This window comes from Poecile atricapillus, chromosome W (assembly GCF_030490865.1).
Source record: "Poecile atricapillus isolate bPoeAtr1 chromosome W, bPoeAtr1.hap1, whole genome shotgun sequence".
Classification (NCBI taxonomy): domain Eukaryota; kingdom Metazoa; phylum Chordata; class Aves; order Passeriformes; family Paridae; genus Poecile; species Poecile atricapillus.
The window spans coordinates 13,780,486-13,799,806 of NC_081288.1; the positions used below are offsets into that span (position 1 = coordinate 13,780,486).

The window sequence follows — 19,321 nt, forward strand, 5'->3', positions numbered from 1 at the left end:
AAAGCACTCACCTTTCTGTAATCTGTCTGAACCCAAATCTTCCCCTTTTCATAAAAGGTCTCTGACATGGACAAAGCCTTGTGAAGGGTGTAAAGAAGTTGTTCTCCCTCCATCCCGCTGAAACTATTTCAACCTTTTATAAACACGTTTCCTGAACCACAGATTGGATGCCAAGTGTCTTACTTGTCAAGGTTAGGGACAAATTCCCCCTCTAACTCTGTTCACCGCTGTTATTTTATGCAAAATAAAAACACCAAAAGGAAAGAAGAAATGAGTGTGGACTGGAACTTGTATTTTCCAATAGTAGAAGCCCAGGTAATTCTGTTCTCAGTCATTTGCATTCCTTTTCCATACAAAACATGCAACAGGAGAAGCAGGCAAAGCCTCACAAGCAAAATTGTTCCACCACACCCCAGCAAATGAAACACCCCAATTCTCATTAGCATTTCTTTATGGAAAGGAGAAAAAACACCTATCTACACCAGGTAGCCTCTTAAGGTGCACTCAATTCAACTCCCCACAGATTTGGGAAGAAAAGTGTAAAGAGAATGTCCCACATTGCACATTAGCTGTTCTAATCACGACACTAGTGGCTAAAGGAACAGAAATAATTTTGCAGACTTAGAATTTAATTTCCTCTGGGTTTTTTTTCCCCCAGTCTCTTAAAAGAGATTTTACCTCAGGCCAAGTGCAACACTTCACCTCTACAGGCATGGAAATTATTTTGGTAATAAAATGAGAGAAAGATCAGTTACGGTCAAGCCATTTTTTAATGTAAAAAACCTCTGTGTTTTTTTCATAAGAAAGCTATAGGAAAAAAATATCCTATTTTTTTACCAATTGCATCTACTCAGGAAGTGGCAATAAACCATTCCCTAGTAGTTATTACAGAATTAAGGCTACAACAGCATTTGGGGTGCAATGGACAGGTCAGACAATATATGTGAATACATATAGAAATGTATACACATGGACACTTATGCACAAATAAACCTGTCCATAGTCATGACAAAAATTATCTTTATGGTCCAGATGCCCCAAAGGACTTAGAAAACCCATCTCCAACTGAACTAATGACTTAACACAAGGGAAATCCGACTGACACAAACATTTAAGTGAAAATTTTCTACTTAAACATTTAAGTGAAACGAGGCCATGCATACACATTTCTTAAAGATACCTGCTGTTGAGATAGAATGGAGGGTTGCAACCTTCACCTAAAGGCTATAGAACTACTGATAGACCAAGGAGAACAGGGTAAAAATGGTCCTCGAAGAAAGAATTTAGCAATGATATGCAGCAAGAGCCTGTATTAGTGCCTGAGCTATTCAGCATATCCAGAAATGACTGAAAAAAAAGGTGGTGGTTAGTGAGAGAACATGATTTTTGGTATATAATTATTTAAAGTACTAAAGATGAAAATCAACAGATTGCAGAAAAACCTAATACTGACCAGTGTAATAAAAGGGCAAATGGAATTCAATGTAGAGAAATATAAAGTGACAGGCATGGAAGAATAAAACTATGTTCACTTTATATATAAAATGATGGTTTTTCAATTATTATCACACAGTAATGAAACACTGGTTTTGTAACAGTTCTATGAAATTATAATCTCAATGATCTGTGGTGGTCACAAAGGCAAAATAAATGTTAGGCAAGGAATACAGCACATTATGCCATGGCTTTCCTCTCTTCAAAAATGGTTTAGAAGAGTTAGGCAAGATATAAGAACACATAGGAAAGACATTGGGAGTTTCCACAAGTGACAATTAGACAAATTTGGACTTGTCAAACTGGATGAGTGATGACAAAGGAGGGTTATGGCGCACATTTATTATTAACATGGACAGGAAATGATCATTTGTTGCTGGTTCAAAAACAAACCAAAAAGCAAAGTATTTCTTCACACAGTGTAAAGCTAAGCTTTAAGAATCCTTTCAAAGGGACCACCTAGCTCTCAAGTTTCTATTAACTTCAAAAAACCCACTGTGTCAACAGAGTTGTTTAGCTCCACAGTGACAAATACCAGATTTTTCTCTTCAAGATTTCCTTTTTTGCATTTCTATACTCATTTAACTAAACATGCAGTTCTGCACTGTGCTCTTCTTCACAGGCTTATCTGTCTAGTCTTGACTATGCCCTTCCTGCCCATGCAAAAATGATGAAACTTTTACTGCTTGTTTCAGGATTCTTGTTACATACATCTGGTATTAGACATCAACTGAAAGGTTTATTTAAACTGCGAATGAATCCTTTGTTGTCGTAGCCAGACTCAAAGGCATTACTTCCACTCACATTTTACAGTCTTCATCTATCTAGAATCACAGAATGAGAAACTCTTGTTTTCAGACTCATTAGGACATACACAATACCCCCACAAGATACTTCCACAGAGAAAGCTGAAAGAACAAAGAAGGATGCACTGGTCTTCACAGTTCCTGCAGTCCTGTCACCATCAAATACAAAATAAATCTATCTGAAACATCTATAATCAATGTAGACTTTTACAGCATTGTTGACCAATTACTGGTCCAAGCTTCAGTTTTCACAGATGTATTCCTGCTTCAGTATTTTTAAGTAGAAGTGGCACCGAGAAGAGACTCCTCTCTGCCAATCCTAACCAATTGAATTAAAAAGTGAATTAGATTTTCAACTGTCAATCTCAAACATAAAACATAAAACTACATTTAATTAAAAAAAAATTAAAAATCAAAATTCTCTAGTTACCCAACTAGTAAAGCACAACATTGATGACATAAGAAAATCGTATAAGACAGAGGGAATAAACTGAAAACACGTGTATCAAATAATGATACATTAATGCTTGCCTTAAACATGTTTCTCACATGCAATGCTTGATATTTTATGTAAGTATGGTGTTAGTTATACTTCATTAGTTGCAGAGCAGATGCTAAGCACGATAAAAGAGTATTTTAGAGAGAAACAAGAAGTGTGCCCAAAAAAGCAAGTGGAAAAATGTGTTATTTCCCAGAACACCAGTCAAAGAAAATGTTCCTAGTTAATAAACATAAATAGTTAACAAAGCAAGTTTTCTACATTTTATTTAGGCCTCTTAACAATAGGTAGGTTTTGGTGCAGAAAGCTAAATCCAGTATCTGAAAACTGACCATAATGAAAATATGTATGCATTAAAGTCAACCAGTAGTCTATCATCATTTATGTAACATTTTAAACATTTCTTTCACTGTGTCATAAGTAATATAATTTTTTAATTTTGCTAAATGAATGCAAAAAAAAAATTATTTTGAAAACAGAAGCCTACAGTGTGTCTAACCTACCTGTACTAATATAACAAGGCCTAATTCAATATTTTAAATTTTAATGTGACAATTAGTACATTAATATCACTAGTTAAAGATAATAGTAATAAGCCATTAAGATAATTATATGAATCACTACAGGGGTATGAAATGGGAAACACGAGGAGCTTCAGCTACATTTGAAATGATGAGAACTTTACTTAAAGTATTGTATGCCCACAAATAAAATGTTTTGAATAGATTTGGCACTAGTCACATACCAAAAGGTTGTGTACTATTATTACAATGAAATAGACAGAACTCAATAGATTTTAAACCTAGGGATGTGACCAACATGTTTGCATATTAGATGAAAAAAATAACATTAAAATAAACAAGAAGAAATATACAAAAAGGTATACAAAATCTAGGATAAATGTTACTATTGAAAACTGTGGGAAAAGTAATTTGTAAGCCTTGTACTAGTGAGTTTATCACAGCTGAGATTTTCCTCTACCAAAAACAAGGGGATTTTCTAAAACACCAAATAAAAGAAATATTTCTTTATGAAAGACATTTAATGTAACTACTTTCAGCTAGAAAAAAACATAAAGCTCTTGAAATACAGCCCAATATTTAATTTAATTGCTCTCCATTGCACATCTGTGACCAAGGACATAAGACTACCCTGTCATCTGCCTGCATGCCAATGGAATTTCTGTATTCCTCACTACACCCCAAGTGGCCTGTAGATGTTAGAGAGGCAACACAAACATTGCTGGAAGAAGCACTTCGGCCTCTCAGAAGCAGTACTTCCAGAACCTAATAAACTGTCCACTCCCCAGTGTGCATAACAAGGCAGCTGTGGGGGCCACAGCTGTACTCTGGGGTCATCCAACCTCCTCCCCACCCAGTTCTCCAGCTCTGAAAGAAGCCCTTGAAACGCCCAAGACAAGTTGCAACTCCAGCCCCACCTGCCACCTCACTTGCAGGCTCAGCAACCATAACTCATGGCACAGGAGATGTTCAGCTGCCCAAAAAAGTGCTGCTGTTCATGCAAGGAAAGGCCCAATAATTAATAGTCAGGAATCAACTTTATGAGACAGCTTACAGAAACAGTTTCATACAAGGACAGTAAGAAATTACTAGACTTGTGATATGCTTTGCAAGAAAATGCTGAATGATAACACAGTAGAAATTGCTACATTCAGAAAATTAACCAAACCCAAAATATTCAGACAGCTACTAAAAGTCATGGTCAGTAGGGAGGGCTATATGCAGACATGACTTCTACAGACTTGAAATGAAACTTACAATATTTGATAGTAGCTAATCCACATCTTAATTACCTTCAGCAACACATGTAAAGTGAAACACTATTACTAAAAAAATCCTACACCCCACACTAAAAAACTCTGCTGTATCTTCTTTGTCTAATCACATGCAGGAAATACAAAGAGAAAACAGAGAGACAAGACTTGCTCTTAACGCTTCTGTACTTCTGAATACAGTGAAGAAGCAATGACTTCTTACTTGGGTATTTGGCAAATTCAGGTTCCACTCCAAATTTTCTCATTAGAGTACATCACAATTTGATATAAGAAGGAATTTGATCTTGCTTGTTTTGCTCACCAAAACATTTCCAAACAGTGACTTCAAAAACCCCTTAATTCTGTTTCGGACTTTGTCTAGGAATAGGACCATAAAGTATTTTTAAAATCATTTTAAAAAACATTCCTTCTCTAAGATGGGAAGCACCCACCTTAGTAAGACATGCTATGGAAGACTTCAAACCAAATACTCCAAATTTTAATTTTGTTGGATTTTTACAGATTATGACAGAAAAATTTCACTACCACAACCCCCATCCCTCCACCAATGAAGCAGCCAAAAGGCTGCTGCTCTAAACACAGCCCTGTAAATTACAGTATGTAAGGGATTAAACTTAAGCCTAATGCTACAGTCAACCTTCAACAGCTGAGTTCTATTAATGGCCACTCCTTAAAAGGAATCCTTATTGGTTACTATTTAAAACTACAACTCCATTAAAATCTTGACTGAAAGAAATTACATGTGATATGTATCACCCATCACTGCCATGACAACAACACCCAGTTCAAGTATGTACTGCATCGTTTACTGCAATTTATCCAAAGCAAAAACATACAAAAGGGTTCACTAATCAAATACTATCAATGAATACACAATGAAAGAGATGAGTTAATTTATAATGGTAGGGATTATGTGTAAACTAGAATAGTAAGACTTCCAGTGCACTGAAAAGCCCAGTGTCATTATTATTCTTTCACTCTCCTTCCTACGTGGATTTATTTAAGATCAGCATTGCAAAATTCCAGCACAGTCAAGGCACTGTAAAGTACTTAACAGAAAAACATCAAGGGAAAAGACAATTAATTGATGTTTTACTTCCAGACTGCAATTTCAAGCACAGGACCAGAAATAAGGGGAGGGTGTGTAGGTTAGTATGCTGAATAGCAACTGCATATATGTGTGGCATTCTGTTCACTGCTGAATGTTTTCTCCTGTTGAATACTTACTGCTCTCCAATGCATAGTCTTTTTGAGATTCAATGCTCCAAAGTGTTCCTGCTTTCTCATTCAAAGAATCTTTTGAATGAAGAAATTTTCAATTATTGGCACATCAACCGAAGGTCAAGTTATCTGTGGGAAGCTGTTGGCTTCCTACTTACACTATTTGTTGACCTTGTAACTCTTCGTGTATCATATCTGTTTCTATATCTGAACTTCCCTGTTTAAGGCTCTGTCACTGATGGTGAATTAGTAACAAGAAAGAAAACAATTTAAGCAACAGATGATAGTAAAAAATACAAAAAAAAGCCAACCCTATCCAATACTATGCTACCTGCTTCTAAGGAAACAGGTCAGCAGGTCTGAACACAGCTCCACTTCTAATTCACATGCTAGACTAAGTAAAGAAAGCACAACAAACCTTGAGCAGATCTCAGCAACCTGCCAAGTGAAGACACATTGTGCTGCTGTTGTTCTGAACATCAGATGCACATTTTTCAGTCCCATCACAGTCCTTCCCTTTGATCTGGGTGTTACTTTCCCCATCCAGGTTCACTTTGTCTGATACATCTCTGCTGCAAAAATCATGTGTTGTCTTGTTTTAGCCTGGGTTATGGTGGGTGTGTTTTCCTCTCTTAGGAGGTAGAAGGTGAGAGAATAGCTCCTAGGTGGTAAGGTTACTAAATCCAAATCTCTTGCTTCCTGGACAAGTGAGTACAGAGAAGATAGGATTTTGTTGTCATTTTTCTTAAATGAACACGGTCTTGTCAATACATCCTCCAGTGGAAATATAAAAAAAAGCCCAGGACTGCTTGCAGTCCTGAATGAGCACAGTAGGCAATATCTACATGACCAACACTCTCACACATACAAGCAGCTACGAGGGTTTTTGTTTATTTTATTGTTTGAATCAAGTATTGAAATGTCAGTTGATTGCCTTCCATGCAGCTAAGTGCTTTTCTGGCCAGACTCTTATCAGCATTTAGCATATAAACAAAGTAAGATTTTGTAACAGAATAAACAAAGCCAGAAATTTTCATTTTTGTACCTATTCAGAGCCTCAAGAATTGCTGACAAGTCTAAAAATATATCACTCCAAGAATATGTAAGGAAAAAGACGAATTCAAAGGAGTGCTGGTTTAGTTTTGCCTCTTCGAGGGTAATACTCGTTTGACCTCGACGGTCCATGCAGGTATGAATGGTGCAAAAGATAGCCGGTGATCCCAGTCTCACAGTGTCTGCTGTTATGCTGGGCTTGGAAATCTTAAAAGAACAGGGACATGACAGACCCACATGTACCACTGCAGGAACTACAGCTGAGACTTCCATCACTTACAGAAGACAGAGGTTTATGCTTCTGGCTGTGCCTTTGTCTTGAGAACAAGATTTCTGATAGAAAACCTGTCTCACTGAGAATCAAGCTTTCTGATATTGTTTTTCATAGTTTCTAGACACTTTCCCAGGAAAGTAACTATAAACATAGATATTTATACATTGAATTAAAGCTATGTCTTTTGATGGACGTTTCTTATAACTAGTGTGGTTGGGAAGGTGGTAACCTGACTATCCAATCCCTGGTCGTTGTTGAGAATCTATAAATACTGAAGCAAAAGAATAAAGTTCCTTCTTCTTCCTCTATCCCACATCGAGCGGTGTCTGTGTGAATCATTTTGTGTCCAACAGTGACAAAAAACTGCAAAGCAACAAAAACTTTTTTTGGGAATGAGGAGTTTCCAGTTTAGAACAATGGAAATTAGAGTGTGAGACAAAATCAGTGTATCCTAGGTAGTCACAGAAATAAAAAGATATATATGGTACATAAAACATTCAAATCCATCTTCCTTCTGTCCCTACCCCTACCAAAAGAAAAACTTTAATCTTGTCAGTCTAGCTGTTACTGTTTCCATTTTGAAAAAAAAAGCCATGGGGATGAGACCAATTTTTATTATTTTAATTTTTTTATTCAGTGAAACCTAAACATGTGACAAGTAGAAAGTTATTTAATCAATAATGATATCATAGAACAAGTTTTGACAGGGGTATGAATAAAGAAAATCGCAGTAACAGGAGAATCACTCAAAATGTCATTGCCCTTTAAGGGCACAAAAGTGCTTCTGATAAAAGGTCAAATGCAGGGGATAAAATATTAACAATTACAAACCCCCAAACAGCTGTATTTAATAAAAAACAAGGTACCAAATAATTGAAAATATAAAAACAGAATAATCTGTCAAATGTGACACTGACAAAATCCCTATGCAAGAAAGGTGCCAAACAGTAATGCTCAAGCTAGTGTTAAAAAAGCCCATCATTATTGTTCACACTTTAAGTTTAGCCTTCTTGTCTTTAATCATGGTTCATAAAATTGTAACTACTAGCACAATGTAAAATAGTTAGTCTGAGTAATCCAAAATATATAACCTCTCTCAGGAAAATAATTATGATATGGAATAACAAAATAATTTATTTATATTCTTCAGTGCTCCATTACTTTTTAGTTTGCTTTTGTTTTAAATGACACTTATACAGCCAAACAGAAGGATAAAAAGGAAATACTCTTTTGCAACTTGCATGAGGACATGAAGAGACCAACCCAAGTATTTATAACTCAGAATTAATGAAAACAAAATGTAGGTTTTTTTCTTTTTTTAATGAATAAGAACTTCTTAATTTGAAGCCTGTTAAAAGAACCTTATAGGCAGGCAGGATAGGTATCAATGAGCCTCCAGTAAAGACATTAGAAAGAAAAAACAAACAAAGAGGTCTCTGTGGTCATTTCTCGTGATAAAGTAAAATTGGTTTCCTCTGTATGCTACAACTTCATCAAATGGGGATCTCGACTATACAATTTGTTAGGATACCATCCACAGCTTTGGAAACTGTTCCAGAACATGTGTGGAAGTTTTCTTTGATGGTTATACTGCTGCTATTGTTTAACCAAGCTGCATTATTTACCTTGGCTAATTCACCTCTTCCCCCTGACCCTCCCTAACCTTCTCTTTTTTTTAAAAAACTTTCCCATCATTAATTAGTTTCCTCACAACAGAAGTAGAAGTCAAGATGTCTTGACAAGCTCTCTAAATGTACACTGCTTGATCCTCACTGTACCAGAGCTACATTTTATGAGAGATTTTCCTTTTAACTAGGAAAGACCAAAGTTAACAAGACTATTAATGTACAAAACATTAAAAAAAATAACCAGAACAGTATCTGATGCTCTTTAGTCTCATAAAGGACAATGCAGTATAAGAACATGAAGCTTTAATCTTTCTGGCACCAAAGAAAAATGGAAATGTCTCCTGGGAAATGGGACAGGGTGCCATCTTCACCAGTATTTAACAATGACACAACTGGAGCTAACAGAAGTCAAAGGGACAGAGTTAAGTATTGACTGTCAGCCTAAAAGTCTCCTAGAAAACAGATGGACAAAAATCCCTAAACAAACAGCAAGGACAAAATCATACTTCAGTATTGTACTATGGTACAATATTTTGATGTTCCAAGAAGTGATCTTCATTGAGGTTGGCACTCGAGAACAAATTAAAATTTTCTGAAAATCAAAACTACAGTTCCTCACATGTCAAGTACACTTAGGAATGCTACAAGCTGCATATCCAGACTGACTTCTTATTTCAATCTACTTTATGGAGGAATAAATACAACTACATGTTAACACATTTTTAAAAAAGTAAATCCAAGATACTGTAACAAGAAGATACTCAAAAGAAATTACTTCAGAAGCCAACACCACTGTTTCAACTCTATTGGTGATGACATTATGATATACTATTTTCTAAGTGCACAATAATACCAAACAATCTCAAAAAATTATATGATTTACATGGTTTATCCAGTAGCCTGTAACAGCAAGTCTCTTCCAGGTGTGCTTACATCATATATAAATGAATGGTTTAATACTTGCAAATGGATATGTTTATCCTGCAGATGCAAGGATGTGAAACTGCTCTTAAAAACAGATCAGTATTTCTCTGACTTATGGGCTAGAATAGATCGGTTATCATGCAACACCAAGCTTTATGTTGTGTTCCCAATATACACTCTCAAGCCCAGAAAGTCAGTCCTCTAATTAGCCAGATCTCTTATTTTACCTTCCTGATTTTTACTGCCTAAGGTTCTGTGATGCACTGCCTGCTATTAAGAACAGCTTGAGCCACAAACAGATTTTTCTTTTTTCCTGCTTGATATTACAGGAATCAAACCCTTAAAAGTTAAACAACATCTGCCTCTATAATCTTCACAACTTCCCATAGCCATCAACAAGGATGGCTGCCACATGTCTGAAAACAGAGGCAAATGAAACAGTGGGTCCTCTTACACTCTGGAGAAAGGCAGATGCCAGCAAGGGCTCAAGAGAAGTATTACAAAAACCTTTGCTAAACTAAAGCATTCCAGTGCTGCTCTGAAGCCAAGACCTTCAAGTTACAATGCAGGGAACCTAGAAACATAAAGCATGTGCCTGGCATGGACCTAATTTCTTACTGAGAGGATATGGATTGGATTTTACCAGGGATATTAGCAACAAACCACACTTTGTGGGAGATTCTGGGATAAATCTCTACAAGCCCTTGTCAGTAGCAATAAAGACTCCCCATGATACAACCTACAAGAGCCAAAAAACAGTAGTGCCTTCTAACGCTTTCTCATTCCATTGTCCGTGCCACAACTTTGAAGCTGTAATTCAGTAACTGTATAATAATGCATTTTGTGGTAAATATGATAGTCTAAAACACCTCAAAGTCTACTGACAGACATGCCTGGCATCACTGAATTTACAAGCATTCTGCTGCACCCTCTAATTAAAGAAAGTCTGATCCACCAAAATGAATGTATCTGAAGGTGATAAAACTCTAAATAGAATTGAGGATTAAATATTCCTGCTTCACAGAAGAGCTCTGTGCAGCCAGAATCAATGTCTCAAATGAGGCCCTGTCCAGACCTTTCTCAATGGACTACTGGAACCATAACACATCCAGCAAGAAATTATTCAATCACAAGCAGTTCATGGCTGATGTGTTTTCTAATGGGAGATTTCTATAATTTTCTAACCAGACAATGCAACTACAGATCAATTAATAACATCTATGTGTAGCTCTTCTTTAAATCTTACTAATTTCTAATGAAAACAATAATAAAATAGTAGATGTATTTAACATATAAAATATGGAGTTCTTTTAACATATCGATTTTTTGAAAATAAACTATTGGTTATTTTACAACAATTCTCAAGACTTTGAGGAAACCTTCTAAGAATCCTTTTATATGGTTTTAGTACATTTCCTTTACTGTTTCTTTTTCAAAATAAAATAATGTATTTATATATTTAAAGCCCTTCCACAGGCCTTTCAGCAATATTCCAGTATACCTTTCCTGAAACAAGTCTGATTAGATTAAGTACAATCTTCCAGACCTTTGGTCAATTATTTTCAGTATTCTCCGGGGTTTTTTTAACACAGTCCAGTTTTTTTCCAAGTCTTTTTTGACCTTAGGCTCTTAAATCAAGCAATTCAGAACTTAACATTCAATCACCCAGTGTAAAAGGATTGCTATAATGAAGATGAAGTAAAGGGAACAGTAAAAATAATGGAGTAATGGAGAAAAGAGAAAAGCAGACAGTAACTCATGGGATCTTTGTAGTTTACATGCATTGCACTAACTGATGGCAATGCATTACTTACAAAGAGCTCAAAAATCCTTTCTAACATGAAGGAATTTACTCTCATCTAGAAGTAATATCATTCAATGCACCTACTACCTGAAAACAGGACCAACTTTCACACTGCTCACCAAGCCAGGTTAATGCCCAGGAAAGAGCACAGCTATGGAAGGTCACAGCAAGGCATCCCACAGGTTCTTCTGCCCTGAAGCACATTTTATTGATGCATGACTTCAATGTTTATGTACCCACTGTACCTACAACCACGTGCAGAGAAGCTTCTCTGTTACTCACTGAAAGAATCATAAGATACCTAAAGCTGGACAGAAAGGAACCGTGCAAGACTAAGAACAAGAAACAAATTTTGAAAAAAATAGCAGGATGGCTTGTTAACACACTAAAATCAACATCTGCCCCCATCATTAAAATAATAAGCTCATTTCACCCTAGAAAATTCTTCTAGATCTTTTCTCATTCACTGGATAGAAAGCTGCATTTCACTATAACCATTTTTTCACATTTCAGTCTAGGTCAAAGCTGGTGGTAAGTCTTAGAACTGCCTCCCAATATGAATGCAGTTGTTCCTGGTTTGTTGTTAGCCAGCTATCCATACAAACACAACCCAGTATTTTGGTAATATGTCTTTAAAAATAAATAAACTATTTTTCTGTGCATCCCACTTACATTTTTTCCCTTACTGAGTTGGTTTGTTGCCAAAAAGACTAGAAGAGTTACAGGATTTGTGAAGCTTACTTGTATTTAGACAAGTAAAATCTTGCAGAGGTATTCTTTTTCTTAACGTATTTAACTTATTGCATCCTCAGTAGTAGCTGCCTTTCTTTATTATGCGACCACCTTCAAATTATTTAGATTAAACTAAATTTTATTAAAGGTCATAAAAAGCTAGCTATTCCAATCACTCTTTGCATGCCTTAAAAAAAATAAAACAATAAAAAAATCACCACAGAAATCACTGGACAAATAACAAATAAACCACTAGATAAGTAATAAATAAACCAGACCTTAGGATGAAGTTTTTCAGAAATAATTTTAAGTAGTTTGTTAATCAATACCAAAAATTTCTAACTGGAGTAATTCTGCTTTCAAATAGTCAAGAAAAAAATCATCAACTTGTTGTCATACTAACTGAGAAATTAATATATGCATATGCTTTTCAAGACTCTCTTGAAAAATGTTAATTTAAGAAATGTGTTTCAAAATGCCAATTTTGTAAAAAATTAAACCTTATGATAAATATAAAAATATCCCCTATATATAATTACGCATTAATCCCATCAGAAAAAAATCCATAACATCCAACTTCTAGTTAATATAGATCAGTATCATAGACCTCACTTTACAGCTTTGATAAAAGACAATCCAATATTAGGTATTAATAGTTTTAGCCTAGCTAGTCTCTAACTAACAGGATTTATTTGTTGTAACAGGTTAATTTCGTGTAACAAGTTCAACTTGAAAAGCTCAGCTTCCAGAACAACTAATTTAACTTCCTCTACAGGAAATATGCATATTTGAAGGCATTGCTGGTATTTTCTGTGGAAAGAACACACGATAACCAGAAAAGTCTATTTGCAACGCCTCTGTTATGATTGTATGCAATGATTCTTAAGAGAGCCATACGCCAGTTTGGCACTGTAATTCAGGAAAGAAAACATTCACTTACCGCAGTGTGACTGGAAAACCTGTGGCTTGACTACCTGATTGCAGATATTGCACACTACAAGATAGAAATCATCATGAGCTGGATAATGGCCAAATAAGTGCATATCTGTGGGAAAGTTAAAAATATATACAAGAATTAGAAGTTATGCTTTAAATATATATTAAGAAAAAAAAATTGAAAATACTGTAGGGCCATTACTGTTATATTAATTTACACAAAGCAAATGTATACATTGCTCCATAAGAGATTCTTACTATGTTAAAAAGATTTTTTTCCCTCTTTTGGGTTTCAAGGTCCTGTACTAATGCTGCAGTCTCATCCCTCAGTCTGAGTCAGAACACAGACTGCAACACTTTTTCTTAACACTCACTGCCAAGAAGTGGAATAAACATTTCTGTACTGGTCAAATGCTGAAACACTAAAGAAATATTTAAAAATCTCTGCCTGAAGATCCTTAGAGAAAACATATTGCATAGGTTATGCTCTATATTACAATATTCTAAGCTTGACTTTAAGTTGCTTGAGAAAGGCTCCTGCTTAAAAGCTAGTTATAGTAACCAAGGTCCTACAGCTTAAAATACAGCCAGGAATACAATGCCACATGAAATTTCTGATTCTGTGCAAATGCCCTTCCCGAGTTCCGACATGCTGAGGTTTGTCGGAAATACTGTGAGAAGAGACAAAGTTGGTTAATGATGTATTTCTTGGGGATGGCATGAGGAATTTAATGAAATCCAAAGACAGATACAGTCAGATGATGACAGGCACTTGTCCTTCTTAGCCAAAACACATAATGCAACACATGCATTCTTAAGCCATTACAAACAGAGTAAAATGGCTTAAATTACTAACTGAAGGCCTCAGAACTCTAACATTACAAGTGAGGTAACCTGTTCTACTCTTCATTGCTATAAAGAACAAGCACACACACTCATCCACCACAGCTCAGCTTGGAGGACAGAAACTCCACACTTTCATGCATTTCAGTGGGATCATGTCACCATACCCAGTGTTGCTAATGAATGTGTTGCTGCATTAGTAACACCGTGCCAAGTAGTGGCCCCACAGATCACACTACCTCTCAGATTATAAAAATAAATATGTTGTAAATTTCAGTGTTATTCAGGAGCATCTGAAATCTATTACAGAACTTACAAATGCAGACTGAAATATTAATCTGGTGCCTTTTAAACAGGAGGAAAATCAAGAAACCAAACATGCACAACAGCAGCTGTGATTGATAAACATCAACAATGAAATCCTACTTCTCCATTACGTCACGTATTTCTAAAAAATAACGATTTCTTTCAAAAACTGACTCAAGCAGGTACCTTATTTCACTAGTTCTTAACTAAAGCAATTATTTTGGCCCTAGAACTATTTTCATAAGTAATTCTGCCCTGGCCTCTGGCACTGTAGATCACTGCTCATGATGGCAGTGCTTGGCACAATGAAGTGTAAAATGTCTTCAGTTTCCAAAAAGCCCAGAGGAACGGGGCATCACTCTCATGGTAATACAGGCAGTAACACAGATAGATCTAAAGAGGCTCATTCAAGAATTTTTGGGCACAAACCAGCCCCATTAACCTGCAGGTATTTTATAGTATGATATGATGTCCATTGTTTCTTTATCCCCTGCAAACCAAACCCCTTTCTTTCTGGTACTGCTTGTACCAGGCTATGAAATCTAGATGAATAATTAACCAGACATGACACCTTTGCAGTGCTGGTCTTGCACTAACCAGGCCTTCAAATGCAGTACAGCCAGATGCATGCAACCAACACATTCAGCCTAAATTTAAAAGAATGCCACTGGTGAGGTATAAACTCCTTTGGTATAATTACTGTTAGTACACTGTTAGTACTGTTAGTGAAGCAAGAAGTGCAAAGTTAGGTTCAATCAAATCTTCCTTACTGGTAAAACAAATAAAACCCTAAGCAGGCACTAAAACAGACCTTTAAATTCTATTTATTGTTTTAATATGATAATTCAGTGACCTTAATAATTATTTTACACTGGGAATTCTTAGCTGGATAGTTTTGACCAGAACCTACAGATTTCCAATAACAGCACTGTAAGTTCCACAGAAAGGAATATTTCTTCTGGGAATGAAAGAAGTCTCAACTCAAAAACATGCATTTAATTACACTTATGAAATATTTTTTAAATGGTTAAAATCTCAAACTATTTTTTTCTGCTGTTAGAAAGGTACAGTGACAATCTCTTATGAAAACAGAGACTTTTGCCCTTCACAAACAGAAAAGTTACAACTGTTTCTCAGTTTAAATTCCTTAAGTTCTTTTAACCTTCACAGATCTGTATGCTAACCTTTAAACTATATCCAGCTCTGAGGTGTCTAAACTTTGGCTGGGTCTGACTCTTTTTTATGATTTCTGGCTGCAGGGAGTAACTTTTAAAAAACATAAGGTATTAATATTGGCAAAAACCATTCAAGGACATAGGTGGGAAAAGGAATCAGGTTAGTTCACAGGATCACAAAACCATCTACCTTTTCATCAGGCACTGCCAAGGAGACAGAGTAGTGAAGGAAAAGTCCTGTGAACTTGCTCCACTACCCTGGCAAAAACCACTGCACCTTAGAGGTAAATAGTACCATTTGAGGGGGTCTTTTTCATACTCCCTATGGGTTGATATATAAAGAAATGGCAGAGACATGTAGGAGAACACACCAAAATGCTGCTGTGAGACACATAGCATCAAAAGGATGCACAGATGCAGAGTAAGTGACTTCCTGAAGCAGCATTTTGGAAGTTTTTCATTTTGCAGGTGCCTAGAAATAGCCCAGTGAAGGTGCAAGTGTCCACTGTAAATGAGAGTGTTCTGTATGAAGTTATCAGCCCCCTCTGAAAAGTCTACTCAAAATAATCCAAGAATCTTGACACAAGGCTGCAGGTTGAAAATAAGAATGGCAGCACACAATAATACTGTTATTATTAAACCAGATTAGATAAAATACTTAAACACCACCTTTCAGATTTAAAGATCATCTTTTAAGATTCCTTAAAACTCTCACTATACAGGAGTTTTTAAGAAAGAAAAATTCTTTAAGTCCAAGCAGGTTCAACTACCTCTCTTAGTTTATTCATGTTAACCAGATTGGCATAAATCTGTTCTCATTATTAAATTCATGATTTATAATTATATAAATTACTTTTCAACTGTAATTGCACAACATATTAATATTGTCTCACTAGAAAGTCCAACTGGGGATGCACTTTATTAGATGTAATAATACTAAAAATGCAATCCAGATCAGAGAATTTACATTGAATAAAGCAAGGAACATTTGAAATTTAAAAGAAAGTGGAAAAGACAAACAGCTATATATGTTTTCATACAGGTTTTTCTGTTTTTAATAAGAATAGTTCAATGCTGCCATGTCCTACTCAAAGTAACCAAGACTGAAAGATTATTTTAGACAGTGGTATCATTCTTAGATCAGATTGCAGCCATTTGAGAATTTGGACCTTCTGTGTGCAACAAAAAAAGACAATGGCCTCTCCAAACAAAAAACTGTCTTCTAAAGGCAATAATCACATCTCTGTGTCTGCTTAGTCAGAAGCAATGGTGATAAGCTTTTCAGAAAATATTATTTTTGGGGAAGAAAACATTCTCTGAAGTCAGTTCAGGAAAGACTTTTTCATGCAAAGAGGCAAGACCGCTGAAAAAGACAGGCAATAATTACTGAATAAGGTGAGTGACTATCAAATGGTACTGAAATTATTACCAAGCTATAAAAAGGAACAAGGAGGGACAGAAAAGCAATGGCAAAGAGTATTTCTTTCTACCAAAAAACTGCCTACCCCCTAAAAGTGAAACAAACTGACCACAGTGTGCATGACTCACCACACACTGGCATGGTGAGCTGCTTGTTCCCTCTGTGTCAATACAGACAGCCACCAGTGTGAGAGAGAAAGGGCTGCCCAGCCCTTCTGCAAGGTGAAAGCATTCCTTAGCCCCCATCACAGTCACCTCATTTTACTGGAAGATACTTCCAGCAGATTCAAAGTAGACTCTCGATGGCAAAAAGAAGTGGTAACTTACTTTTCAGTACCCACACACTTTCCGAAAGGGCCATCCACACATACCTCACTCCTTGCAGTACTGAATTGTCATCCCCTCAAAACGAAACGTAACTGACACAGCCATATCACATTCAATGACAAAATCCTGCTTGAAAATGAGCTATTGAACTAACAGGATGCAAAAGCAGCCCATATCATGGGAAAGATATTCTATATAGGTGGAAATCTGAGACTGCGAATGCTAACTGTTTGAAATTACTTTCATAGATTAAAATCTTAAAATACTGCTTTCTGTATACTTTGCTATGGCACTTGAAAAATTCTTTCTGTAGGTTTTATATTACTAACATTCGCAAATAAAAAGAGAGCTTTAACCATATGACATAGTTTTGTAAGACATCAACTTGGTGAAATTTGCATTAGGAACACACATACCATACAAAAAATAGAAAACGTTGCTTATGCAAATTGTGGCACAAACACAAAAATGCAGGTGTCAGATACAACTTTTTATCTTCTCCAATAACACACAGAAAGGAATCATTTTTAGTAACAATCAAAGGCAGATGACTTATATGAAGTTCCTTCTCTATTATTATATAATTCATAATCATTTACATCCCACTGTATAATAAAACACAAGCTAGAAATAATCTAAAACATTCTTCCACTGCAGAATTAAGGTTGTCAAACAGTAAGACCTCACAGTATTGCGTGGGAAATTGAGTTTTAATGATGATCTTTTGCTATAAATTATACATACTTTAAATGTTCACTTATATATCTGTTGCTCCACTAAATATACCCACAAAGCCTGCTTTGAAAAATATTAGTGATGTTTATGTGCCAAGAGAAGAGGAGTGAGGAGGGGAAGAGAAAGACTGTTCAAGACACACGGCACACTAATTTAAAACTAAAAAAGAAAAGCTAAGAAACAAGCAAAGACAAAAACGGCAGTGGACAACACCAAATACACGTGATTCTTCCAGCTCCTGAAGCTACACATTTTTAAACTCTGCATCTAGAATTGTGCCCAATATTTCCCTCTTGTTACATAGAAGCGACAAATCCGTACATCATTCAAGAACTAGAGCAACATACAAAATCTTTCAGTGCAGTAGATTACTTCTACGTTTGAGATTACTTAAAAAACTAAGTAATTTGAGTAGTGAATTGAAACTTGAAACTGAAACAATAAAAATACAATCTTTAGGGCATTATTCAGACACCAGTTAAACACGCTTGCATAGACAGGTTGGTCTTGTCATAGAAATAAATGTCACACTCTTTCCATTTAACATGAGCTTATTCTCCCCCGAGTGCAGTTTTCCTTTCTTACACAAAAACCAGTAAGTCACTTCAGTAATTAGTTCCCCAGTATAAATTGCATTTTACCCCTGAAAATGTCAGTCACACTTGCAAATTAATCACAGAATTATTTAAACTGAAAGAGATCGTTGGATGTCATTTACTCCAATATCCTAGTGAAATTGTGGCTAACTTCAGGGTCAGAACCACAAAGTAATGCTCAAGATCACTTATTTTCTCATGGAAAAATGCTGGTCATGGTTAAAGTAATCATAAAGTTGAGGAAAAAATCAAATTAAAATATTCATGACAGAACTAACACAGGACCAAACACAACTGTCGTAAGTCCTGACTGATGCCTTTCAGGTGCTAATACAAGGAACTTAAGATTCAGCATGCTAGAAAGTCAGGTGAGAAAGAAAATCAATGAGAAGAAAACAGAAATACTGGCCTTCTCAGGAACAACAATAATAAATGAAACATGACCGTGATGAAGAAAAAAAAAAAAATGCAGGGAAAAAGCAGCAAATGGACTTCAAGTGTGAATGTGGTAAAGAGTCAAGGTCATGACACCTTTAAATGAGTCCAGTATGGTTGAATGGTATGCTGCCTCCCAGGTTGGAGCAATCATAAGGATAGTGGCAATCCTAAAGAATGCTGGGAATAGTTCATTAATTATAGTGTAAACAATAAATACCATCCCCAATGACGCAGAAAGACTTTGTACTCCACTGCCTTATCTAGGCATTATGAAACGGCATTGAAGCTGGAAACAGTGCCTTCCATTCCCAAAGAT

The 19,321-nt window shown here is 35.9% G+C and overlaps 1 protein-coding gene across 4 annotated transcripts in view; it reads right to left on the reverse strand.

The window, feature by feature from the left end:
* The window catches only part of LOC131592196 (ataxin-7-like protein 1), a 113,867-nt gene that overhangs the window by 62,370 nt on the left and 32,176 nt on the right, over positions 1-19,321 (reverse strand). For 3 of the 4 annotated variants that reach the window (XM_058863541.1, XM_058863538.1, XM_058863539.1), the window contains exon 3: positions 13,171-13,275. The exons of the other annotated variant lie outside the window; for it this stretch is intronic. In XM_058863541.1, the coding sequence (XP_058719524.1) occupies positions 13,171-13,275 (105 nt within the window). The remainder of the gene's footprint in view (positions 1-13,170; positions 13,276-19,321) is intronic. 4 annotated transcript variants of the gene reach the window in all.